Consider the following 27,769-nt stretch of genomic DNA (forward strand, 5'->3'; position numbering starts at 1 on the left):
GCTCTGAGAAAAAGCTGTCAATAACGTAAAACACGTCCTCACCTGTAGATCTCCCCGTTAGCTTCTTGCAGAACAGAATGAGCTCATTTTAATTCCTGAAATGTCTCTGTATCGCACAAACGCAATCAACAGGGCTTCCACACCGACATCAGTCGATTTCGTCCAACTGCAGGGAAAATGGACTGGAATTAAAAAAAATTTTTTATCACCAATTCATCAACAATATCAACGCCCATGTCATCGATCCTACGGCACAGTGTAATTTGACAATGGTAACAGTCTTAAGTGCCTCAGCTGCTGTCTTATCCTTGCAGAAACTGTGATTTGATAACAGCATCAGGATCTCTAGCGCGCAGAGCAGGGTTGCCAGGGTGAGCAAAAAATAATAATAAAAAATCCCAGTGACCACTCCAAAACCCGCATGGAAACTAGACTCATTTGTTTTTCCACAGGAAGAGAGGAGTTGCCATATTTACACTAAACCATTTTTTCCATAAAGTTATCGAGCCAATGAAGAAGGAATATCGTAGTAACAAAATTCGTTTTTTTCCCCCTCAAAATAATAATTATTGCGAGCTATGACATGACGTAATAAAGGAATTTGAATGTCGAAAGAGAGAAGATAATTCGCCCTTATTAAACTCGCCAGATCATTTTACATCAATGGATGTCGATTTAACTCGTTTGATTGCTATGATTAGGCAATAAGGCACAAGGGGGTGTGGTATATGGCCGATATACCACGGCTAAGGGCTGATCTTAAGCATGATGCAACACTATTGCTATTATAAACTGGTTACCAACGTAATTAGAACAGTACAATAATTTTTTTGTCATACCAGCGGTATATGGTCTAATCTACCACGGCTTTCAGCCAATCAGTATTCAGGGCTTGAACCAGGTTTTATAATTGTAAATAAATACCCTTTGCATAACTATAAATAAATAAATCCGACAGGAGAGTGATGAGTTGGACAGAGGACCTCAATCTCTGAGCAAGAAACACATGGAAGAACATGAATGTTAGGCTATTTTCTGGCAATTATGTGCCATAATGTTAAGATTACAAACCGTTATAAATGGCCTAATTTATTTGCGAGATTGACTTGTCATTTCAATAGGCATGGACTACAGACTCAAATCTGGGTTTCTGATTGTAATTCAACTTTGACACGGTTTGCTTAGATAAAGGCGGGTAGCCGATTGCCCCCGATAGGCCTACATCTCATTTCAGATAGTCTACAGTAGACAAGATGTAAACAAGATGTAGACTGAACGACTTAGCAGCTTGCCTAGTTCAAATGAACAGACTCGTTTATTCAACATGAATAGCGAGGCGATTTCGAGCTAAGTGCTTGCTTTTCCCAATAGCCTGCTGGCTACTGAGGATGGCTTCGTAATTTCAAACACTGAATTAAATATAAATAATTTGTATATATATGAACTGAATATGCTTGTCAACAACAGCCGGTGTTTATTTTTTTTAGAATTTGTTTTACCTGTAGCCTAATATGACTACTGTTACCGTCAATCTAATACGTTCTAACAACTGAACGGCAATTGCGATAGAGCTTTGATAACTTCCAATTTAATTAACTAAACATGTCAATTTTTAATAATAATTGCGTAATAACACAAGGCTACAACAACAACAACAACAACAACAACCTGAAGTTATAGGCTGTTTATGACATTGGTTTGCCAGCTCCAGGTAGGCTACACAAGTGGCACATTGATTTGCATTGACTCCAGTGATATCCTCATTTCAACATATTTACTGTGTCAAATGGTAGCCTACATATGAATGAATAGGCTACTTGATGGCCAACAGAGGCAAATGTCTCACCCTCCACATTTAATATCAGTTACATTGAGGACTTTTCCCCATTTTTAAAAAGAACCTGGCGAGGGTGATCGGGAACTTCCATTTAAAATCTCCCCCCCCGGACAGTCCCCTAGACCTGAGCATGCGTAAAACCAGTAATAAGCTTGGTACCGTTTTCTTTAAGCAAAATCAACATTAGAATGCAGTTTAAACAACCTCCGAGCGAATTTATGTAATGCGCCCAAAGTCGTTTTCCAGTGCTGAGTCTCCATAATTTTTTTTTTTATTGATGTGCATCAGTTCTAGCGTATGAATGTTTTATGGAAAAAGGGGTTGGAAATAGGTGTCTCCATAATGACAATCTAAATAGCCTACCTACAACTGGTAAAGAGTTGTCACGACGTGCGCGCCTGCTGCTCCCTCTCCTCTCGCTCACGTAACTCAGCCAGTAGCTGTAGTGTTCTCACACACACACACACACACACACACACCCCTCCGAACCTTCCCCGCCACTCACTCACTTTATCACTCACTCTATCACTCACTCGGCAGCATCCTGCCTCACTGCCTGGCAGTCAGCATCGGGGTCACGGTGAAATATATAATTTTGCATAGAAATATAATGGCGGCCGCGGTGCATTTTTTTTTTTTAGAAATGGCCTAAAAACCCAGCGACCAATAACATTTTCACCCGCGACATCATTTTCAAAGTAGCCCAATTTGCTAGAAAACCGCGAACGTTGCAACACTGGCGCGGAGCAAAGGACCACGTGCACTTGGCGCGAGATGAGGATTAAACATTGAGCCAACGGGCGGGCGGAGGCCAGGTAGACAGAGCGATGAGCACACACCGAAACCAAAGTAGAAAAGTAGGCCTGTAAATAACTAGAGATTTCACTCCAATGACCTCAGTAAATATTTCCGTCCATATTAAAATTGAGAACTTGAATACATTTGTGGGGGTAATATTTCCCCTCCCCAAAAAAATTATTCACTTTTAAAAAAATCTTCCAACTACCCCCTGGGGACTGCCCACGTACCCCCCGGTTGGGAAACGTTGCTCTAGATATCAGATATGTAACAGATAATAGATAGGCCCAAGAGCCATGTATTTAGAGAGTTCTGCATTATGAAGCATTTACATAACAATACAACATTCTATGGCAGCCATATTAGCGCCCGATTTAACACTGCATGGGTAATATAATATCTACAATGAGCATAGAGGCCTATCCCAGCGTTATTTCATAATGTTACAATACAATGGGGTCCGAAATTACTGTATAAAAGAAATCAAATACTGAGCTAAATTGTGTGGAACAAAAAAAAGGGGGGGGAAATAATATTATTTTATGTTAATACAATTGTCAAAATTATTGACACCGCTAAAGATTCTTAGAAATAAAAGAGTCAAATGTTTTAAGTATTTGGTCCCATATTCCTAGCACGCAATGACTTCATCAAACATGTGACTCTACAAACTTGTCGGATGCATTTGCAGTTTGTTTTGGTTGTTTCAGACTATTTTGTGCCTAATAGAAATGAATGGTAAATAATGTACTGTGTCATTTCAGAGTCACTTTTATTGTAAATAAGAATAGAATATGTTTCTAAACACTTCTACATTTAATGTGGATGCTACCATGGTTACGGATAATCCCGACTGAATCGCCAATAATGATGAGTGAGAAAGTTACAGGGTCAAATATCATACCCCCAAGACATGCTAACCTCCCCTGGTATTGGTAATGGTGAGAAGTTGTCTTGGGGGTATGATATTTGACCATCTGTAACTTTCTCACTCATCATTATTTATATTATATTCTTATTTACAATAAAAGTGAATCCAAAATGACACAATACATTATTGACCATATATTTCTATTGGGCACAAAATAATCTGAAACACAACCAAAACAAACTGCAAATGCATCCAACAAATGTGTAGAGTCCCATGCCTGATGTAGTCATTGCGTTCTAGGAATATGGGACCAAATACTAAACTTTTGACTACTTTACTTATAAAAAAATATTTTTGTGTCAATAATTTTGACCCCTACCTTTTTTGAGGAAAACAATTATTACTTGTTAAGCAAAATGTATTTGTATTAGTATAAAATAAAATAATTTCCCAAATGTTTTTGAGCGCAGTATTTTAATTATTTATTTTATACAGTCATTATTCCTCATTTTTATCAAGGGTATCAATAATTTCGGACCCCACTGTCCATAGCCTCGTTTAACTGTCCTGACGAGAGCACAGCAGTCAGGATAACAAATATCTGCCCCTCATTGTAAACAAACATTTGATTTCAATTTCTACAAACCCAACGTAGTCGTCTTCATCCTTTGCCCAAAACACGTCACTTCCTGAAACTCATCTCACTGAAATACCTTGTCGTTACTAGCTCTGACCTTGCCTTGATAGCAGCTGTAATGCACTAACTGTAAGTCTCTGGATAAGAGCATCTGCTAAATGACTAAAATGTAAATGTTGTTGCGTGATTAAGGACAAGGAGGTGGAGTGTGGAGGGGCTCCTCCCAGGGTGCTGGGATTGGACGACTACTTCATGACGGAGGTGGAGAAGATGGAGAAGGACCCAGAAACAGGAAAACGAGTCAAACTCAAGGTCTGTCCTTCTGCTTTCCCTCTGACCTACTTACTTAATCCTCTCTGTTCCTATGTGGAGCCATTTACATCCTCTCTGTTCCTATGTGGAGCCATTTAAATCATCTCTGTTCCTATGTGGAGCCATTTACATCCTCTCTGTTCCTATGTGGAGCCATTTAAATCCTCTCTGTTCCTATGTGGAGCCATTTACATCCTCTCTGTTCCTATGTGGAGCCATTTAAATCCTCTCTGTTCCTATGTGGAGCCATTTACATCCTCTCTGTTCCTATGTGGAGCCATTTAAATCCTCTCTGTTCCTATGTGGAGCCATTTACATCCTCTCTGTTCCTATGTGGAGCCATTTAAATCCTCTCTGTTCCTATGTGGAGCCATTTACATCCTCTCTGTTCCTATGTGGAGCCATTTAAATCCTCTGTTCCTACTATATGTCGAGTTCCTGTACCTCTTATAGAATATTAGCGGAAACATATTGAAGAGTTCCTGCACCAAAATATAAACCGTAGCGCCGCTCAAAATGAGTACCGGCACCTATTTCAGTCCGAGTCAAGCGCTAGGCTTCCGACCAGAGAGCGCTACTACTATCTAGTTTAGTTAAATACTATCGCTCTGTAGATAGATGACTGTAGGCGTAAAAAGGCTACATTTACACAGGCAGCCTAATTCTGATATTTTTCCACTAATTGGCCTTTTGCCCAATCAGATCAGCTCTTTTGCCACTAATTGGGCATAAGATCAGAATTGGGCTGCCTGTGTAAACGCAGCCAAAGAAGGCCTAAAGACATGTATAACGTGATGGCTCACTGAAGCTATTGTAATACATTAAGCAAATGTCACCATTTAGGTTATGTAGTTCACGCAGGCTTTGCCAGGTGATTTTCATTTTCATTGATTTATTTGTAATGTAATATCAATCCATAACATTTTCCCTTTTGTCAGTGTCTGGAATACGAGTACGAAGCGGAGATGGAAGAGACGTACAGGAACAGTATGCTAAAAACCTTCAGGAAGACGCTAGACGACGGCTTCTTCCCCTTCATCATCATCGACGCTATTAATGACAGGGTTAAATACTTTGATCAGTTCTGGAGTGCTGCCAAGACTAAAGGCTTCGAGGTGAGTTAACGTTTCATATCTTGAAATATCAAAAGAGATGCAACCCCTACCTTCCAATGTCCAAACTAGCATACCGTTTAGAATACATGCCCAAGCCTCCCGAGTGGCGCAGAGGTCTAAGGCACTGCACCGCCATTATAGCCTCGGGTTCGGGAGACCCATGGGGCGGTACACAATTGGGCCAGCGCTGTCCGGGATAGGGGAGGGTTTGGCCGGCCGGTATTTCCTTGTCTCATTGTGCTCTAGCGACACCTTGTGGCGGGCCGGGCGCCTGCAAGCTGACTTCGGTCGTCAGTTGGACAGTGTTTCCTCCCGACACGTTGGTGCAGCTGGCTTCCGGGTTAAGCAAGCAGTGTGTCACGAAGCAGTGCGGCTTGGTAACTACCAATTGGCACGAAATTGGGGAGAAAAAGGGTATAAAAATAAATAAATACATGACTTCATTTTTAAGTAGTATCCTAGTGTTGATATTGGAACAGAGTTGGATCTCTCTAAAAACCCATACCATACATTCTTTGTACATGACCTACAATGATTTGCAAAAGTATTCAGACCCCTTCACATTTTATTGTGTTGCAAAGTGGGATTAAAATTGTATTTTTATGTCGACAATCTACACAAAATACTCTTTCAAAGTGGAAGAAAAAATCAAACATTTGTTAATGATTAATATAAAATAAATAACTAAAATATAGTTGTTGCAAAGTATTCAGCTCCCGGAGTCAATACATGTTAGAAACACCCAAGTCTATAAGAGCTTTGCACACCTGGATTGTACAATATTTGAACAATATTATTTTCAAAATTCTTCAAGCTCTGTCAAGATGTTGGGGATCATGGCTACACAGCAATCTTCAAGTCTTTCCATCGATTTTCAAGCAGATTTAAGTGAAAACTATAACTTGGCCACTCAGGAACATTCACTGTCTTCTTGGTAAGCAACTCTTGGCCTTCTGTTTTAAGTTATTGTCCTACTGAAAGGTGAATTTGTCTCACAGTATATGGTATAAAGCAGACTGAAGCAGATTTTCCTGTAGGATTTTGCTTAGCTCCATCCTGTTTCTTTTCATCCTGAAAAACTCCCCAGTCTTTGCCGATGTCAAGTATACCCATACCATGATGCAGCCAGCACCATGCTTGAAAATAAGGAGGCAGTTACTCTGTGATGTGTTGTTGGATTTGCCCCAAACATAAAGCTTTTCATTTAGGCCAAAAAGTGTATTCCTGTGTTTTTTTTTGCAGTATTACTTTAGTGCCTTGTTGCTAACAGGATGCATGTTTTGGAATATTTTGAATATGTATATTTGTATTCTTCTTTTCACTCTGTCATTTAGGTTAGTATTGTGGCGTCACTACAATGTTGTTGATCCATCCTCAGTTTTCTACCATCAAAGCCATTGAACTCTGTAGCTGTTTTTTTAAATCACCAATGGCCTCGTGGTGACATCCCTGAGCAGTTTCATTCCTGTCCTGCAGCTCAGTTCAGTAGGACGACTGTATCTTTGATGTGCCTGGATGGTTTAATATATAATAATTATTAACTTGACCATGCTTAAAGATTATATTCATTATTATTATTATTATTATTATCTGATTTATTGTTACCCATATACCAATCACTGCCCTTCTTTGAGGCTTTCTAAAATCTTGCTGGTCTTTGTAGTTGAAGCTGTGCTTGAAATTCAATACTTGACTGAGGGACCTTACAGATGTACGGGTGACAGAGGACGTGTTAGTCGTTCAAAAATCATGGCAACCCCTATTATTTGACACAGTGAGTCCATGTAGCTTATGTGATTTGTTAAGCCAAATGTTATTCCTGGACTAATTTTAGGTTTGCGTAAACAAAGGGGCTGAATACTTATGCAATGTCTGTTTTAGTTAGTTTAGTGTTTCTTACACTTTGATATTAGAGTATTTTGTTTAGATGGTTTCAAAAAAAGACAATTAAATCCATTTTAATCCCACTTTTGTAACACAATAAAATGTGATGAAATCCAAGGGGTCTGAATACTTTAGCAAGGCCCTGTATATTATAAACGTATACAATGTTTTATTTTCTTAGGTGTACTTGGCTGAAATCTCGGCAGACTATCAGACTTGCGCTAAAAGAAATGCCCACGGGCGGAAGATTAAGGATATTCAAAAGGTACTGTGCTGAGTGCCCTTTGCGTCCACAAGCGCAGAGCTCTCATACATTTTCAATGGTATCGGGTGTCGTATTTCTCAAGGCATCGCATTGATATTGTCAGTGATAGACCATACATATTGCTTATTCATTTTATGTTCTCCGATGTACTATTATTCAGTATGTGACAGGGACAAGTCCATAAGTATGTTGATTCATTTTTATATTTTTAGCTATAATTATTTTCTGTTGTGTGTGTGTGTATAGATGTCCAGTAACTGGGAATCGTCTCCACGTCACATGGTGCGCCTGGATATCCGCTCTTTGCTTCAGGATGCTGCTATTGAGGAGGTATGTAGTATGGAAACATACATTTTTATCACTATGTCGGGCTAATGGTTTTCTATTAATTGAGACTTAATGAAATACAGCTTAGGTGTCAATAAATACAGCGAGGTTCTGGGTTCCTGTTATAAAAGTGGACCTAGTCCTCTCTGGCAGAGGATGAGGACCAGGGAAATGAGGTCAACGCTATCCTCAATGACTATAGATGCACTGTGTCCTCTTGTGTAGCTGTAATATATTGTCTATATAACAATATATGCCATTTAGCAGATGCTTTTTATCCAAAGCGACTTAGTCATGCGTGCGTACATTTTACCCTGGTGTTACAAGCGCCATACCCTACCAACTGAGCTACAGAGGACCATACCAAATTCAATAGAAACATATTTGTATTTTAAGGTTGAGATGGAAGACTTCAATCCTGATGACGAGCCGCTGACGGAGCCCAAGAAGAAGACTGAGGAGGAGGAAGAAGACGTTAAGGTAGGACCCAGCCCTGTATAGGTGGTGGTCAATGTTCCTAAACATGCCCTTAGAGTTACCATCCTGTAGTCTTTCACATCTTATCAACCAGCTAATCAGGTGTACTAGATTAGGGTTGGAGAGCCCTGGTGTAAACCTACAGGAGGGTAGCTCTCCAGGAACAGGGTTGGAGAGCCCTGGTGTAAACCTACAGGAGGGTAGCTCTCCAGGAACAGGGTTGGAGAGGCCTGGTGTAAACCTACAGGAGGGTAGCTCTCCAGGAACAGGGTTGGAGAGTCCTGGTGTAAACCTACAGGAGGGTAGCTCTCCAGGAACAGGGTTGGAGAGTCCTGGTGTAAACCTACAGGAGGGTAGCTCTCCAGGAACAGGGTTGGAGAGCCCTGGTGTAAACCTACAGGGCGGTAGCTCTCCAGGAACAGGGTTGGAGAGGCCTGGTGTAAACCTACAGGAGGGTAGCTCTCCAGGAACAGGGTTGGAGAGGCCTGCACCAGAAACCTATTAGTCCATTTGATATGGTCACACTCCGTGTCGTTGCAGTGAGCAGACATGCTAGGTTGCTTGCAGGTACAGTGAGTGACTTGATGACATTAAGCCCTTGGCTCTTTTAAAGACTGTTGACGAATGTCAGAACTGCAGCTACAGAAGTAAATCGTTTTAGGTCAAGAAGCTGAATTCTCTGGTTGATGTAATTATTTATTTTTTTTGGCCTTGTTTGGTCGATTTTAATATACTCTGTGTCCTGAGATTAATCATATTTATAAAAACAATTCTCAAAACACGAATGATAACTTCACAGAAACTTTTGCGAAGTCAAACATCCTATACAGCGATACATAATGCAAGCGCACCAGAATGAGGAATGATCGTGGGATTTGGAAACGTGATCAAAATGGAGAAAGCAGTGTTGTCTAATGGTTAGTGCCCCTGACCGACCCCGACACACACACATTTACCGACCCACAACCCTTCAACTCTGACCTTTCCTGTCCTATCTGTTCAATAAAACCACAAAATAACTGAAGGAGTGGGATTTTCCACCTATTAAAAAAATAAATATATATATATATATATATATATATATATATATATATATATATATATATATATATATATATATATATATATATATATATATATATATAAATAAATAAGATTCTAAATATATAAATAGATGAATCATTCAGGGTAACCTTTGCCGAGGTAATGTGGATGGGTGCTGAGGAAAATGGTTGTAAGTGATTAGAAATATCCCAGATTTTTCTTTGATTGTTAATCAAATAAGCCTAAATTAGTTCTAGATTTCTTCTGTAATCAAACTCTACTTGAGTAAGACAACAGTTTGATGCCATGGATTTAGTTCCTTACTATATGGTAAGTATAGGCAATAGCATTTAGAGTTCGATTCAGAGATTCCCATTAACTTTTTCCAAAGCGTGATAAATCTTGGAAAGTCTTTTGATGAACACGTCCTATCTCTAATTCATATAGTTGTTGTGATGCAGTAAATGGGAGACCCATGTAAAACTCTATTGTGGTATGTTGGCCAAACTTTCAAATTGTAGGTAATCAAATTGATTGAAGATCTGTATTGTTGAAGATTCCTCCTGAAGCACACGTGACGTTTCATTTACATTTACATTTACATTTACATTACATTTACATTTTAGTCATTTAGCAGACGCTCTTATCCAGAGCGACTTACAGGAGCAATTAGGGTTAAGTGCCTTGCTCAAGGGCACATCGACAGATTTTTCACCTAGTCGGCTCGGGGATTAGAACCAGCGACCTTTCGGTTACTGGCACAACGCTCTTACCCACTAAGCCACCTGCCGTTGGGTTATTATGTCAGAGTTTATGGACTGCTTATCCTTTAACATCATGCTGTGTGTCATATTTGATGATAAATAACCTTAAAACCTAGCTATGGCAGCTATTAATCTACTATAGCGCAAGTTGGCTTGGTTGGTTGCTGTCTCTCGTCTCTCCTGTCCTCCTCCCTGCCCTCTGTCACTCGCTCACAGTACCGCCTGCTAGAGTGGCACCTCTCTCCCTCCTCTCGCGCTGTATCCACTCCGGTTAATAAAGTACATTAAAAAAATGAATTTTCTGCTGCTTCCCTCACTAGGATTGGTCCGGGTCTGGATCCGACCAGGTCTATACGGAACCGGTGTAGTTTTCCTCTGGTCCGTTCGTAACAGGTCTCTATATTAAAAAAAAGTATTTATGCATATTGGGTCCGGGTGGGAAAGCCCCAGGTCCATTTCAGAAGACCTCTAGTGTTAACACAACACATCATCATCATTCTCAGGTTGTTGTTTGCAGCAAGATGGTGAATATAATTAAACAGACAGAGCTGCCAGTTAAATTACAGGTAAAAGCCCCAGCGTGGTTAGAACCAGCCCTATTTAGAACCCTGCTGATGTCATTTACATTTGACATTTTAGTAATTTAGCAGACGCTCTTATCCAGAGCGACTTAGGGGAGCAATTTGGGTTAAGTGCCTTGCTCAAGGACACGTCGACAGATTTCTCACCTAGTTGGCTCAGGAATTCGAATCAGGCGACCTTTTGGTTACCGGCCCAACGCTCTTAACCACTAGGCTTCCTGCCGCCCACACAGTAATTACTTAATAAATGATGAACACCAGAGTACACAACAACAGCCTGCTGTTAGGGATGAAAAAGGTACATGCACACACACACACACACACACACACACACACACACACACACACACAGTCTCCTGTAAACACATACAGCCTCCTGTAAACACGCACAGCCTCCTTTAAACACGCACAGCCTCCTTTAAACACGCACACATCCTGTAAACTAAACACATACAGCCTCCTGTACACACATACAGCCTCCTGTTAAACACACACAGCCCCCTGTGAACACATACAGCCTCCTGTAAAAACACACCGTGAGCTGACCATAGGAGCAGGTAAACAACAACACAATGCTTCATGTGGTCCTTTGTAGCTCAGTCGGTAGAGCATGGTGCTTGTAACGCCAGGGTAGTGTGTTCGATTCCCGGGACCACCCATATGTAAACTGTATGCACGCATGACCATTAGTCGCTTTGGTTAAAAGCGTCTGCTGAATGGCATTTATTAGCCCTGGCCCATGACTCCTACGGCTAGATAACAAACAACAGACTAAATACAGCAGGACTTTAAACAGCCCTGGCAGTCTTTCTCTGCATGTACGCACAATCACTCAATGTCTAGCATTTAGGCATATTTCTCTAAAGCTCTCATTTTGTCAGAGGCATTTTGAAATGTCACCCAACTTCTTCTGTGTCTAGAAGCCTGAGAGAGAAGGGAAGACTGACAACAAGGAGAAAAGGAGTGCTGCAGCCTACTGCAGTGGCAGGAGTCACTCTCTATCCTCACAAAGCCTTCACTCACACAGAAACAAATCCATGCCGTATACACCAGCTTTTCTTACCATGGTTCCGTCCCCCTACCAGTTTCACATGCTTCTGTCATAAAACTTGACTTCTTGACAAGACTAGCCTACTAGCACTTCTTTTAGGCTGATATTCAGCATCATTCAATTTGAAAAATGTGATGATGAGATCAGCCATGTATGCATCAATCAAACAATACATGTAACTTTGTTTTTTTTACCAACATAAGGGTAATTTTAAACTGGTTAACATTTTAAAGATGGCATAGGCCTACTCACAATACAGGTATGCATATTCAATAGGAGTGTATGCATGCATTGAGTTATTGAGCTTGCTTTGGCTGATTTCACGGGGCTACAGATGACAATCTGTTTCCCCTCCATTTGGGACTTGTATTAGTCTACTGATCAACATGATTTGCATAGAAGCATCACTGCAGCAGGTCACGCCTGTATGGAAGGCCATCATATAGTTACTGCTGTTAGTTTGACAATACAAATTAACATCTATTCAATTCAAATGGGTCTAACGTAACGTCATGATTTGTGACCACGGATGCTTATGAAACTAGTGGTTTTAGTTATTTTCCGTTATTGGGGAAAAAAATACTTTTTTTTTTTTCTGCTGTCAGGACGCATCTCTTAACAACTCCAGCTGCCAGGACGAAATTCGAAACGACTCAATTGGCTAGTTCAGTTATCTGTCAAGAAATAAGCGGATTGTAATTTAGAGCGAGGCTGTAACTCCGCTCCCTTTTCACATCTCCTCACATCGCTCTCCAGCACTCATCACTTACTGCTGTTTACTCCTACTATGAGAACTAGCTCATTGGCGATGACATTTGCTACCAAGCCATAAATGTGCAAAATATCTAACAAGGAGAGCAAGGGTAGGGAAAAAGATGAAACAAAAATGCAGGTTCTGTCTGAATGACTCAAATCTGCCCGTAGTTTGATAAGTGAAAACGCACACACGCTGATCTACAGTTTTCTTGGTCCATAAACCAAGCCAGTATTAAAAATGTATGCACTCACTAACTGTAAGTCGCTCTGGATAAGAGCGTCTGCTAAATGACTAAAATGTCAAATGTAAATAAACGTGCAGGAAGATTCTTAGGTAGCTAAACGTATTGCCAACCTTTTTTATTTAGGAATTTTAAAACACTTCCTTCTTTCCTTATTATGACAATCATCTAATCCAATTATCAACTGTAAATTTACGGATACAATTGCGGCTGGTCAGATCAGCACACCAGTAAATAGCTAACGTTACACTGCAAGTCAGATGGCTCATTGCCGAAGATGGTGCATCTTCAAAATGATAACCAGCTAACGTTAGCTAGCTACGTTGGCTAGTAGCGCCTATCTGATATCTTAGCACCATGTTTATCTAGCCAGCTAGCTAGCATACTAGCCAACACCACAGATGAAAGGGTTAGTTATCGTAATCTTTGCTAACAGGTCACATAGCTATCTGCTTGGCTAGCTAGCTTGCTTATTTCATACATGTCCAGGTACGTCGACACAATACTTATTATTAGTCAACTAAACTAATATTTGGATTTTGGTCACTGTGTCAGTTCATCCATTTCTCAGTACTGCACCTTTCACTCCATTCTTCCAGCTAGACAGTCCTCAGCATTGTGTAATGCTCAGTGGCGGCTGGCATAGCAGCAGTTTTGCTATGTAGAGGGACTATCGGCTAAGCTGATAGAGAAGGGCCGATTTAGTCTAGAAAAGGCCAATATCGGCCCGATATATCGGCTCAGCCGGTTTATCGTTTGTTCTCTAATTTCTGATGCAAATAACGGATATGACTTGATAATATGCACTTCCACAGTCCAGTTGATAACGAGTTGTGAAGCTATTTCTACAAACAGCACCATGGTAAAGTTTTGCTATGTCATGTTTTTCTCATGTACAGTGCCTTGTAAAAGTATTCATCCCCCTTAGCGTTTTTCCTATTTTGTTGCATTACAACCTGTAATTTAAATGGATTTTCATTTCATGTAATGGACATAAACAAAATAGTCCAAATTGGTGACGTGGAATGGAAAAAAATTACTTGCTTCAAAGAATTCTAAAAAATAAATAACGGAAAAGTGGTGCGTGCATATGTATTCACCCCCTTTGCTATGAAGCCCCAAATTAGGTCTGGTGCAACCAATTACCTTCAGAAGTCACATAATTAGTTAAATAAAGTCCACCTGTGTGCAATCTAAGTCTCACATGATCTGTCACATGATCTCAGTATATATACACGTGTTCTGAAAGGCCCCAGAGTCTGCAACACCACTAAGCAAGGGGCACCACCAAGCAAGCGGCACCATGAAGACCAAGGAGCTCTCCAAACAGATCAGGGACAAAGTTGTGGAGAAGTACAGATCAGGGTTGTGTTATAAAAAAATATCAGAAACTTTGATCATCCCACGGGGCACCATTTTTAAATCCATTATTAAAAAATGGAAAGAATATGGCACCACAACAAACCTGCAAAGAGAGAGCCGCCCACCAAAACTCACGGACCAGGCAAGGAGGGCATTAATCAGAGAGGCAACAAAGAAACCAAAGGGGGGACCAGTATGAAAAATGTATGCACTCACTAACTGTAAGTCGCTCTGGATAAGAGCGTCTGCTAAATGACTAAAATGTAAAATGTACACGTCGATCCAGAACATCCCAAACATGCTCAATGAGTGACATGTCTGCTGAGTATGTAGGCCATGGAAGAACTGGGACATTTTAAAGTTTCCAGGCATTCTGTACAGATCCTTACGACATGGGGCCGTGCATTATCATGCTAAAACCTGAGGTGATGGTGGTGCATGAATGGCACGACAATGAGCCTCAGGATCTTGTCACGGTATTTCTGTGCATTCAAATTGCCATCGATAAAATGCAATTGTGTTTGTTGTCCGTAGCTTATGCCTGCCCATACCATAACCCCACCGCCACCATGGGGCACTCTGTTCACAACATTGACATCAGCAAACCATTCACCCACATTTCCCCGGTAGTTGAAACTGGGATTCATCCATGAAGAGCACACTTCTCCATCATGCCAGTGGCCATTGAAGGTGAGCATTTGCCCACTGAAGTCTGTTATGATGCTGAACTGCAGTCAGGTCAAGACCCTGGTGAGGACGACGAGCACGCAGATGAGCTTCCCTGAGATGGTTTCTGACAGATGGTTGTGCAAACCCACAGTTTCATAAGCTGTGTGGGTGTCTGGTCTCAGACGATCTCGCAGGTGAAGAAGCTGGATGTGGAGGTCCTGGGCTGGCGTGGTTACACATGGACTGTGGTTGTGAGGCCTGTTGGACGTACTGCCAAATTCTCTAAAACTACGTTGAAGGCGGCTTATGGTAGAAATATTGACATTACATTTTCTTGAAACAGCTCTGGTGGACATTCCTGCAGTCAGCATGCCAATTGCACGCTCCCTCAACTTGAGACATCCTGACAGGTGTGGCATTGTGTTGTGTGACAAAACTGCACATTTTTAGTGGCCTTTTATTGTCCCCAGCACAAGGTGCACCTGTGTAATGATCATGCTGTTTAATCAGTTTCTTGATATGCCACACCTGTCATGTGGATGGATTATCTTGGCAAAGGAGAAACGCTCACTAACAGTGAAATAAACTAATTTATGCACACAATTTGAGCGAAATAAGCTTTTTGTGCGTATGGAACATTTCTGGGATCTTTTTATTTCAGCTCATGAAACATGGGACCAACACTTTACATGTTGTGTTTTATATTTTGTATTCAGTGTATTAGAAATGGTTACAGCTACAGTACACCAGGAAATAACTCTCACTCAGAAGTTGAATTGGATTGGACATTAGGAAAATATCATGCTACAGGGTTTGGGTCAATTTCAGTCAATTCAGAAAGTACACCAAATTCCACGTTTCCCTCATTGAAAATCAATGAAGGGAATTGTAATGTCAGTGTACTTTCTGAGTTGACTGGAATTTAAATAGAATTTACCCCAACCCTGCCGGAACTCACTTCTCCATTAGTTTTGTGCTGTTAGTAACAAGGTATCCTCGTCCCCAGGCTAGTGCTGCAGAATGTAGACAGACACAGAGCGCAGACTGGTGGACGAGGTTAGGGACAAGGGGGATTGTCTGTCGGAGCGCCTTTCAACATGCCGTGGTCATTTTGTCAGCACTAAATCGGCAGGGGAAGTGACTGCCCTTACTGAAAAGCAGGCTTCTGGCAAACAGTTGTGGCAAACTTTTGGCCAATTTGATCATTTTTCACCTGCAAATTTAGTTTTGTGGCAAACTGTTGCAGTACATTTGCGACTTGTAAACAAATTCTGGGAAACTTGTGGCGAACATTCTGCTGTTTGATGCAAATGTGCTGCGAACTCTGTATGAATATGTAAGTTAATTCAGGTTTTTGGTTACTGTGTGTGAACAACATTGAAATGCATCTACATAACCAAATCACATCATTTTAAATTAACTTGCTTCTCACAGAGAACTAAACATATTAAATGTAGTAAATATACTAAACAAAACATTCAATTTATTCAATGTCTTAACAGACAGTCATCAGTTGATGAAGTTGCTATGCTTCTCACTGAAACTGGCATTCTATTTTTCAGCAAGGAAACAATGTTTCTGCCTTGTATAAATGTTATATAAACAAACGATGTAGCTAGCATAAACTGGGACTTAGGCCTACTAAATGTACCTTTGAATGTGTGGCCAACTGTTCCTAGAGTATACAATATTTTTCACCAGCCAAGCCTCAACACAACTGATTCAAACTAATCAACTAATTTTGATATTCAATCTAGACTGGGGACTTCATCATTGAGAGACAGTTGTCTCTTCTTCCTGACTCAAGTGTATATGGCTTGGGTGGAAGAAAAGCAACTTAAAATTGAGCTATGTCTAATATGGCAATTCATATAATATTTCCTAAATTAATTGTTCACTTGCATCTCAAATCCATGCATGTAAGAAGCCTTGACCTGGTGCACACATTTCTGTCTTCAGTTTGATTGAAGGCCTCAATCTGTTTTTGTTTTTTTGCCTGGTAACTGATACCTTCTAGAGAGGAGGAACAACACATGATCAAGATGAGCTAGCTACTAGTTTAAAGCAATGAAAGATCCAATTGTTACAAATAATGAATGTATGGGCTACATTTTATGAGAATAATACAAGCATTTGCTTACCATATCAAGCTTGAAGATGATACTCATTTATAACTCAAAAAAGTGAGTGAGTGCATCACAAACATCTTTCCAGGGTGTTGATGCATCCTTCTCCCAATACAGCCTCTTCCAACACCACGGGCAGGGGAAGGGTATCCATCTTGCTTTGATGTCAAGTCCGCTCATATTATTGCTACCTTTAGCTGTTGTGCTAGCTAACATGCTACTGAACCGTGACACTAGCATATTGACATGCATATTGATATTAAAAGACAGCAACGTATTCACCTAAAAAGTGTTTAGGCAAATCATTAGTTAGCTAGGTAGCTATCACATTAATAGTGCAAAAATATGATTGCTAACTAAGCGCTAGCCAGTCATTGGCGCTGACAGATTGAAACTGGTATCAACAAAATGTGTTTCACTCTATCCCTTAAAACATGACATTGCTAACTAGGCATCAATTAGCTAACATAATTTTTACGTTTATTAGGAAGTTTAATGAATAAGTTAGACACTCACTGGACAACTTTGGTAGGTAGCTAGCTAGCTAGATAGCTTGGTTTCCATTTTCCAACAGCATTTTCTAGTCCCCCTGATTGGTCGTCAACGGTTACTGGTCTTGGAACTGATGTGTTCACCAGAAATGGCTTTTGGTAAACTATTTGCCGCTATTGGCAATAAATATTGTTGCCACAGGTTTGCCACATACTCAAATAGAATCTTGAGAGAATTTTTTGCCAGAAAAATAACTCTGACGAACTGTTTGCCACTTGTGGCAATAAATATTATTGTTGCCAAAGGTTTGCCGCACATTCACCACTAGTGGCAAAAATTTGCTAACTTCTGGCAATATTTTGTGGCACACCATGTAGTTTGCAGCAAATTTGTGACAAAGTTACGGGAAGTTTGCCTCAACAAATTAATTTTTTCTAAGTGTGATTTTTGAATATAAAAGTATTTGAAGCATATTAAAGTAGTATTTATGGAGCCATATCCGAGGCTGTGTATGGAGCCGTATCAGAGGCTGTACATTTTTTAGGGTAAAAAAAATTTAATTTATAAAAAGTGTCACTACTTTTACAACATGTATTTTTTTTGTACTTTCCAACTTTGTTAACTGTAGCTGTGCTATAGTACTAACTGTAAATAAATGGGATTATGACAAAAATGCTTAGATAAATTGACTAAATTCATATTGTTTTTTTTTTATGCATAGTTTTGGAGCATTTGACGTGATTTAGCGACCTAAACACAAAATATAAAAGTTAGACTTATTACAATGGTAGCTGTTCGAAAGCACTCACTATTAACTTCAGTTGTGACAAGTTGCATTTTTATTTATTTTTTACAATTAAACGCTTCATGTTTTTAAAGTTGGCACTTGTCCTTTGGAACATACTATAGTTGGCGCAAGTTTCTCCATACCTGTATTTAAGGAAATTGCTGGATCCACTACAGGTATCTGTGTTGTAGCAAATGGTTGGGGAGGTTAAAGGTTAAATAACTAGCCGGATTTCGACCTTTTCTAACATGCGTTTGGAACTGAAGAGGTTTTAGTCAGAATACATGTTTTGCACACGCTTCATTTATTTACAAAATACTGCAGAATCAAATACTATTAATGTCCAACTTGTGTATACCAGTGTTGTGTTTTTCTTCAGTAGGGCAACTAGGCAATATCATCTAATGAGCTCGTTTCAACTTTGGTGTCCTACCAAACGTGGAACCACGATTTAACACAGTGTTGATGAAATCTAGTTGTTGTGCTCTTGCAGTAGGCTAGCTTGTGTATCAACTAGCCGGTTTCTAAAGTCATAACTGTCTCTAAATGCTTTGATCATGGCTTACACCAAAGGCACATCCTCTCAACTGAGGTGTCATAATGACATCTGACATCGTTTGCATGCCAACATCTTTAAAGCTATTTCATTATGTCTCATGTCGTGCCATTCTTGCGATTTTTTTTTTTGTCGTGATTTGTACTGGTATTGTTTGATTAACCTAACTATTTGAACGCCTTCTCTCCCGTCACCGACACCCTTCCCCACCCTCTCTCTCTCTCTCTCTCTCTCTCTCTCTCTCTCTCTCTCCTGACCTTCTATCTCCTCCCCCTGACCCCTAGCTCCTCCCCCTGACCCCTAGCTCCTCCTCCTGACCCCTAGCTCCTTGCCATTCCGAGGCCTAACGGTTGCGGTCTCTTCTCTGTATAATTTAGGGTTACATTCCACAAAGCAAATGGGAGATGGACACTTCTGATGCGAAACTCGGTAGGTATTCCCTCTTACTAATGTACATGATGTTCACTAACAACTCTAGCTTTCAGTAGATGTTCCTGTTGCACCACAGTGACATTCTCTTCAACTCCATTTTTTTTTTTTTTCAAACCTCTCGTCGGGGAACCCCCCAGACGTTTCACAATTTGGTTGTAGGCCTAAACTAGATCACCTGATTTTAAGTAGTCAATGTCTTGATAACTAGTTGGCTAATTGAATCAGGTGTGCTAACTCTGGAATGGTTCAAATACATGGAACGTCTGGGGGGGTCCCGAAGGAGAGGTTTTGACACCTGTTGTCTAAACAGTTTCCAGTCTCCTCATTATAGACGAATATGCAGAAATGCTGAATACAAATGATCTGATCAAAATACACAGATGTGATCAAAATAGTAAGTTTCAAATAAATAACATCAACTCATATTCACAAAAACCATTTGCGCTTGCTTTAAACTGTGCACACAGTTTGAAGGGCAAAAGGGTGCTCAACTCTCCTTGCTTCAATATCAAAATGAGAGGCAACTCTTTGAGGGGATCCTTGGCAATAAAATCGGACAACGTGGAAAGTTTCTTAAGAACATTCAAAATATTTATAGTCGGAAACAAGAAACGGCATAACACAGAATCTAATCAGCATGGTTATCGTCGTCACGGTGACAATGTCATCAGGGAAGTAGCTAGTATTTATTATTTTGCTGAGTCGTGAGGTGACGTGGCGAGCGCTCTTCTCCTTACAGACAAGCTGGACGGCCTGGTGATGGGGGGAAAGAGGAAGAGGGAGGGAGATGACATGGCAGGCATGGAGGACTTTCTTCAGCTGCCAGACGACTACGCCACGCGCCACTCTGAGCCCGGCAAAAAGAGGGTAAAGTGGCATATACCATATTTTTTTTTATCCTGTCTTACCTGTTTCTCTTTAACAGACATTTTGATTGTTTGACATTTCCCAAAACATCTCCATGTTGCATCTTATTTATAATATTGTTTTATGTAACCTTTTATTTATTTAGGCAACTCTGTTCTTATTTACAATGACAGCCTGACTGACCATAGAATATGGTTTGCAGACCATAAAATGTGATCGTTTGACCAGTCACAACATCTCTGTAATCCAAGGCGCCTGGAGAATTTCATCACAAAATCAGGATTATCTATTGGTGAAAAATGTGGATTTGATCGTGGTTTGGTGTGCTCCCTAAATACTGTTTCGCAAAATTACTAGAATATTTAAATTGAAATGCAATGTCAGACCAGCTAGCTAGCATGAACAGAACATTGCCTACTCCTCGTCCTTTTCCTGCTCATGACCCCCGCTGGATGTTTTCCTTCCTGTCCTCTAGGTTCGCTGGGCTGACCTCGAAGAGCAGAAGGACGCCGAACGCAAGCGTGATATCGGCTTTGTGGTGGGTCAAACAGACTGGGAGAAAATCACAGACCAGAGTGGACAGATAGCTCAGAGAGCTCTCAATCGCACTAAGTATTTCTAATAACAGAAGATCACTGTCCTCACCCCTGCTTCTTGGTTTAAAGGTATGTCCATTAAATTCTATGAATAATCTAATTTGATACAGTATTGCCATGTTTTTGGAGTGCCATTTATGTAATGACATGTCTTTGTTTATTACAGTTAGGAGAGAAGGCTAGTAGTTATTTTGACAGAATTAGGGGGTTATGAAACCTATGTTCTATGTGAAAGCACCCAAGTAACTACTGTTTTTGGCAAAAAGCGATGACTTAAATCTTGACTGAGATGATGCATCTACACTGAACAAAAATATAAAGGCAAAAATGCAACAATTTCAAAGATTTTACTGAGTTAGTTCATATAAGGAAATCAAGTCAATCGAAATAAATTCATTAGGCCCTAACCTATGGATTTCACATGACGAGGAATACAGATATGTACCTCTTGGGTCACAGATACCTAAAAACAAAGGTAGGGGCGTGGATCAGAAAACAAGTCAGTATCTGGTGTGACCACCATTTGCCTCGTGCAGCGCGACACATCTCCTTCGCATAGAGTTGATCAGGCTGTTGATTGTGGCCTGTGGAATGTTATCTCACTCGTCTTCTATGGCTGTGCGAACCAGTGGAGGCTGGTGAGGGGAGAAGGGCTCATAATAATGGCTGGAACGGAGCGTTTCATGTTTTTGATACCATTCCACTTATACCACCAACCTCCTCTGACTGGAACACGCTGTCGTACACGTCGATCCAGAGCATCCCAAACATGCTCAATAAGGTGACATGTCTGGTGAGTATGCAGGCCATGGAAGAACTGGGACATTTTCAGCTGGAATTGGATACAGATCCTTGCGACATGGGGCTGTGCATTATCATGCTGAAACATGAGGTGATGGCGGCGGATGAATGGCACGACAATGGGTCTCAGGATCTAGTCACGGTATCTCTGTGCATTCAAATTGCCATCAATAAAATGCAATTGTGTTTGTGGTCCGTAGCTTATGCCTGCCCATACCATAACCCCTCCGCCACCATGGGGAACTTTGTTCACAACGTTGACATCAGCAAACCGCTCGCCCACACGACGCCTCTGTCATCTGCCAGGTACAGTTGAAACTGGAATTCATCTGTGAAGGGCACACTTCTCCAGCATGCCAGAGGCCATCGAAGGTGAGCAATTGCCCATTGAATTCGGTTACGACGCCAAACTGCAGTCAGGTCAAGACCCTGGTGAGGACAGCGAGCACGCAGATGAGCCAGTCAGGTCAAGACCCTGGTGAGGACAGCGAGCACGCAGATGAGCCAGTCAGGTCAAGACCCTGGTGAGGACAGCGAGCACGCAGATGAGCTTCCCTGAGACGGTTTATGACAGTATGTGCAGAAATGCTTCGGTTGTGCAAATCCACAGTTTCATCAGTTGTCTGGGTGGCTGGTCTCAGATGATCCCGCGGGTGAAGAAGCTGGATGTGGAGGTCCTGGGCTGGCGTGGTTACACATGGTCTGCAGTTGTGAGGCCGGTTGGACGTACTGCCAAATTCTCTAAAACAACATTGGAGGCAGTTTATGGTAGAGAAATGAACATTCAATTATCTGGCAACAGCTCTGGTGGACATTCCTGCAGTCAATTGCCAATTGACTGCAAAACTTGATACATCTGTGGCATTGTATTGTGTGACAAAACTGCACATTTTAGTGGCCTTTTATTGTCCCCAGCACAAGGTGCACCTGTGTAATGATAATGCTGTTTAATCAGCTTTTTGATATGCCATACCTGTCAGGTGGATGGATGATCTTGGCAAAGGAGAAACGCTCACTAAAAGGGATGTAAACAAATGTGTGCACAAAATTTGAAAGAAATACGCTTTTTGTGCGTATGGAAAATGTCTGGGATCTTTTATTTCAGCTTTATTTCACACGTTTACATGTTGCGTTTTTATATTTTTGTTCGGTGTAGTTAAATTGTCACCATTTTTATAACGCATAACAAAACACTGTTTTTTTTTCATCCGTTATCTATTACGGTTGCCTAATTTTAACATTGAAGGAATATATATATTATGTTCTTGTAAGATCAGTAATTGAAAAGTCAATTGGATGTATGTAGCAATTGCAGATTACCCCATTTTTAATATTTGTGGCATATTTTTCAATCAGTTTTCTTTTTTCCTCTAGGTCTGCAGACTGAATATCCTGAACCCAGACTGCACACACTACCTGCCGACGTTTAGGAAAATACATAGTTGTTTTATTCCATTATTAGAATACAGGATAGCTTTCTCTTGCGTTAAAGACATTTCTTGATCTTCATTTAGAATATTTGTAGATGATTTCCCTTCGTCCTATGCTTTCGGTGGTAAGATCAGTGTGCTTCTCATTTTATACTGTACAAGCTGTAATGTCTACCTGTAATGTTAGCACTGTTGCTTATTTTAAGAGAGAAACTGAAGTAACAATAAAGGTTTCACACCAAAAACAACCAGGAGAGTATCTTGTGAGTGATCATGTGGGCCACGCCATGGAGAATCTTCTGTGATGTCGTCTGTTTTCATGTGGACCACATTCGGTAGAACCTCCAAAGATACAAACCTCATTCTTTTGGTGATATTTATTTTTTATTTTTTTTGTGTCCCATTTCAAAAGTTACGAAAGTTTCAGTATTTTCAAACAACCTCCATTCCCGGTGTGTTTCGTATCTCTTAAGGTCCTACTGTGTTACAGGAGGTTAGAGTGGTGGAACAGTAGCGGCAATGTTCTTGGTTCACTGACTGCCATTGTGCCCATGAGCAAGGAAACTCTCAAACCGCTACAGGGAGGCTGCACTGCGTTTTACCCTTTGCCTCTCAATGCATGTGTGTGGCAGGGAGTTAACGCAAAGTTAAATTAATTTAGAAATCAAGCCACAGCACATAGTATCACTTATCTTTTTTAATTTGATTTTAATTAAAAATCTGTCAACCATTGCATTTCACATAACTTAATCTCCTAAGAGTTTGAAGATAAGAAAAAATGCAATCACTTTCTTGCAACAAATCAAATACTGAATTGAAAGTCCAGTATACAGTGGGGAGAACAAGTATTTGATAACCTGCAAAATCGGCAGTGTTTCCTACTTACAAAGCATGTAGAGGTCTGTAATTTTTATCATAGGTACACTTCAAATGTGAGAGACGGAATCTAAAACAAAAATCCAGAAAATCACATTGTATGATTTAAGTAATTAATTTGCATTTTATTGCATGACATAAGTATTTGATCACCTACCAACCAGTAAGAATTCCGGCTCTCACAGACCTGTTAGTTTTTCTTTAAGAAGCCCTCCTGTTCTCCACTCATTACCTGTATTAACTGCACCTGTTTGAACTCGTTACCTGTATAAAAAACACCTGTCCACACACTCAATCAAACAGACTCCAACCTCTCCACAATGGCCAAGACCAGAGAGCTGTGTAAGGACATCAGGGATAAAATTGTAGACCTGCACAAGGCTGGGATGGGCTACAGGACAATAGGCAAGCAGCTTGGTGAGAAGGCAACAACTGTTGGCGCAATTATTAGAAAATGGAAGAAGTTCAAGATGACGGTCAATCACCCTCGGTCTGGGGCTCCATGCAAGATCTCACCTCGTGGGGCATCAATGATCATGAGGAAGGTGAGGGATCAGCCCAGAACTACACGGCAGGACCTGGTCAATGACCTGAAGAGAGCTGGGACCACAGTCTCAAAGAAAACCATTAGTAACACACTACGCCGTCATGGATTAAAATCCTGCAGCGCACGCAAGGTCCCCCTGCTCAAGCCAGCGCATGTCCAGGCCCGTCTGAAGTTTGCCAATGACAATCTGGATGATCCAGAGGAGGAATGGGAGAAGGTCATGTGGTTTGATGAGACAAAAATAGAGCTTTTTGGTCTAAACTCCACTCGCCGTGTTTGGAGGAAGAAGGATGAGTACAACCCCAAGAACACCATCCCAACCGTGAAGCATGGAGGTGGAACATAATTATTTGGGGATGCTTTTCTGCAAAGGGGACAGGACGACTGCACCGTATTGAGGGGAGGATGGATGGGGCCATGTATCGCGAGATCTTGGCCAACAACCTCCTTCCCTCAGTAAGAGCATTGAAGATGGGTTGTGGCTGGGTCTTCCAGCATGACAACGACCCGAAACACACAGCCAGGACAACTAAGGAGTGGCTCCGTAAGAAGCATCTCAAGGTCCTGGAGTGGCCTAGCCAGTCTCCAGACGTGAACCCAATAGAACATCTTTGGAGGGAGCTGAAACTCCGTATTGCCCAGCGACAGCCCCGAAACCTGAAGGATCTGGAGAAGGTCTGTATGGAGGAGTGGGCCAAAATCCCTGCTGCAGTGTGTGCAAACCTGGTCAAGACCTACAGGAAACGTATGATCTCTGTAATTGCAAACAAAGGTTTCTGTACCAAATATTAAGTTCTGCTTTTCTGATGTATCAAATACTTATGTCATGCAATAAAATGCAAATTAATTACTTAAATCATACAATGTGATTTTCTGGATTTTTGTTTTAGATTCCGTCTCTCACAGTTGAAGTGTACCTATGATAAAAATTACAGACCTCTACATGCTTTGTAAGTAGGAAAACCTGCAAAATCGGCAGTGTATCAAATACTTGTTCTCCCCACTGTATATATGTTGTGCTGTTACACGATCTTACAAATAAATAAACAAGCCATGTTATAACATTGACCGTCACACAGCGACTTGTAAAACGCAACCAAAATGTCAATTTTCTGGTAAATTCGACACTATAAACTTGCTAACTGACGCCAATGCCGTGTTCCTATCATTGTACAAAGAGGCCCTATAGGTATCAAGCCAAAAAGAAACCTAAGTCAACATTGGTCACCTCTCTTTTTTTTAACAGTAGGCTCTCGTCAGCCATAGCAAGCATTACCGGCCCATGCTCCACTAAGGGACTTTTATATTCTTCTTCTGTATTTTTTTTTGTCACATGACTTTTATTCCTATTGCTAATTGACTGAAATAAATTCTGACTACTCAGCTATAATCCAGACTGTCTGTTTCTGACCTGTCAATCTGAGATTATGATGGTGGTTATATGATCATCTTGAGTGAATATTGTCAATTATGACAATCTGAGAGAATGTACTGTATCCTGTAGTTGTGAATAGTTGTTGAATGGCATACTGTACCACATGTTCTGTACTGTAGCTCAAAGACTGGTTCTAGAGACTATACAGTGAGGGAAAAAGTATTCCAAACTCTTCACCATGGCCAAGACCAAAGAGCTCTCCAAGGATGTCAGGGACAAGATTGTAGACCTACACAAGGCTGGAATGGGCTACAAGACCATCGCCAAGCAGCTTGGTGAAAAGGTAACAACAGTTGGTGCGATTATTCGCAAATGGAAGAAACACAAAATAACTGTCAATCTCCCTCGGCCTGGGGCTCCATGCAAGATCTCACCTCGTGGAGTTGCAATGATCATGAGAACGGTGAGGAATCAGCCCAGAACTACACTGGAGGATCTTGTCAATGATCTCAAGGCAGCTGGGACTATAGTCACCAAGAAAACAATTGTTAACACACTACGCCGTGAAGGACTGAAATACTGCAGCGCCCGCAAGGTCCCCCTGCTCAAGAAAGCACATATACAGGGCCGTCTGAAGTTTGCCAATGAACATCTGAATGATTCAGAGGATAACTGGGTGAAAGTGTTGTGGTCAGATGAGACCAAAATCAAGCTCTTTGGCATCAACTCAACTCGCCGTGTTTGGAGGAGGAGGAATGCTGCCTATGACCCCAAGAACACCATCCCCACCGTCAAACATGGATGTGGAAACATTATGCTTTGGGGGTGTTTTTCTGCTAAGGGGACAGGACAACTTCACCGCATCAAAGGGATGATGGACGGGGCCATGTACCGTCAAATCTTGGGTGAGAACCTCCTTCCCTCAGTCAGGGCATTGAAAATGGGTTGTGGATGGGTATTCCAGCATGACAATGACCCAAAACACACGGCCAAGGCAACAAAGGAGTGGCTCAAGAAGAAGCACATTCAGGTCCTGGAGTGGCCTAGCCAGTCTCCAGACCTTAATCCCACAGAAAATCTGTGGAGGGAGCTGAAGGTTCGAGTTGCCAAACGTCAGCCTCGAAACCTTAATGACTTGGAGAAGATCTGCAGAGGAGTGGGACAAAATCCCTCCTGAGATGTGTGCAAACCTGGTGGCCAACTACAAGAAACGTCTGACCTCTGTGATTGCCAACAAGGGTTTTGCCACCAAGTACTAAGTCATGTTTTGCAGAGGGGTCAAATACTTATTTCCCTCATTTAAAATGCAAATCAATTTATAAAATGTTTGACATGCGTTTTTCTGGATTTTTGTTGTTGTTATTCTGTCTCTCACTTTTCAAATAAACCTACCATTAAAATTATAGACTGATCATGTCTTTGTCAGTGGGCAAATGTACAAAATCAGCAGGGGATCAAATACTTTGTTCCCTCAATATACCTGTCCACAACTATACCTGTCCACAACTAGACCCTATTCCCTTTATAGTGCACTACTAAATGTAAACAGCTGGTGTATATTCTAACACCAGGGCATAGAGCCATTGAGGACTTTCACCATTTTAAAGTAGTCAACTGGGTGTGACTTCCTGTGGGTTAAAGAAGGATCACATCATTCCATCCAGGTCATCAGGAGGGATCAGCCAATTAATTATTCTCTAGCGCAAACGTTCCATAACTGCAGGTGGCAGTAAATTGCCAACCTTGGCGTTTATACCTGTTCAAACAACACACTCCAGGTGGCAGTATGCAGCCTTTCAGTTTGTTTACCAACTCATAGAAGTTGTAGAAGAAGAAACACACTGCCCGTGCACTCACAGACGCCATAGTGGGACAACGTTGCGCTCTCTATA

General features: G+C 41.1%; 1 protein-coding gene across 1 annotated transcript in view; it reads left to right on the forward strand.

Annotated features, from left to right (window-relative positions):
* The window catches only part of ylpm1 (YLP motif containing 1), a 48,850-nt gene extending 25,526 nt beyond the window's left edge, over nucleotides 1–23,324 (forward strand). Inside the window, exons 14-22 of the mRNA XM_084150721.1 lie at nucleotides 4,336–4,455; nucleotides 5,394–5,570; nucleotides 7,636–7,719; nucleotides 7,966–8,049; nucleotides 8,443–8,526; nucleotides 19,331–19,382; nucleotides 20,125–20,252; nucleotides 20,728–20,917; nucleotides 23,024–23,324. Of these exons, the coding sequence (XP_084006847.1) occupies nucleotides 4,336–4,455; nucleotides 5,394–5,570; nucleotides 7,636–7,719; nucleotides 7,966–8,049; nucleotides 8,443–8,526; nucleotides 19,331–19,382; nucleotides 20,125–20,252; nucleotides 20,728–20,874 (876 nt within the window). The 3' untranslated portion in view covers nucleotides 20,875–20,917; nucleotides 23,024–23,324. The remainder of the gene's footprint in view (nucleotides 1–4,335; nucleotides 4,456–5,393; nucleotides 5,571–7,635; nucleotides 7,720–7,965; nucleotides 8,050–8,442; nucleotides 8,527–19,330; nucleotides 19,383–20,124; nucleotides 20,253–20,727; nucleotides 20,918–23,023) is intronic.
* Nucleotides 23,325–27,769: the final 4,445 nt, after the last annotated feature.

The sequence above is a fragment of the Coregonus lavaretus genome, assembly GCF_964263955.1.
Source record: "Coregonus lavaretus genome assembly, chromosome: 33".
In the NCBI taxonomy this organism is placed as follows: domain Eukaryota; kingdom Metazoa; phylum Chordata; class Actinopteri; order Salmoniformes; family Salmonidae; genus Coregonus; species Coregonus lavaretus.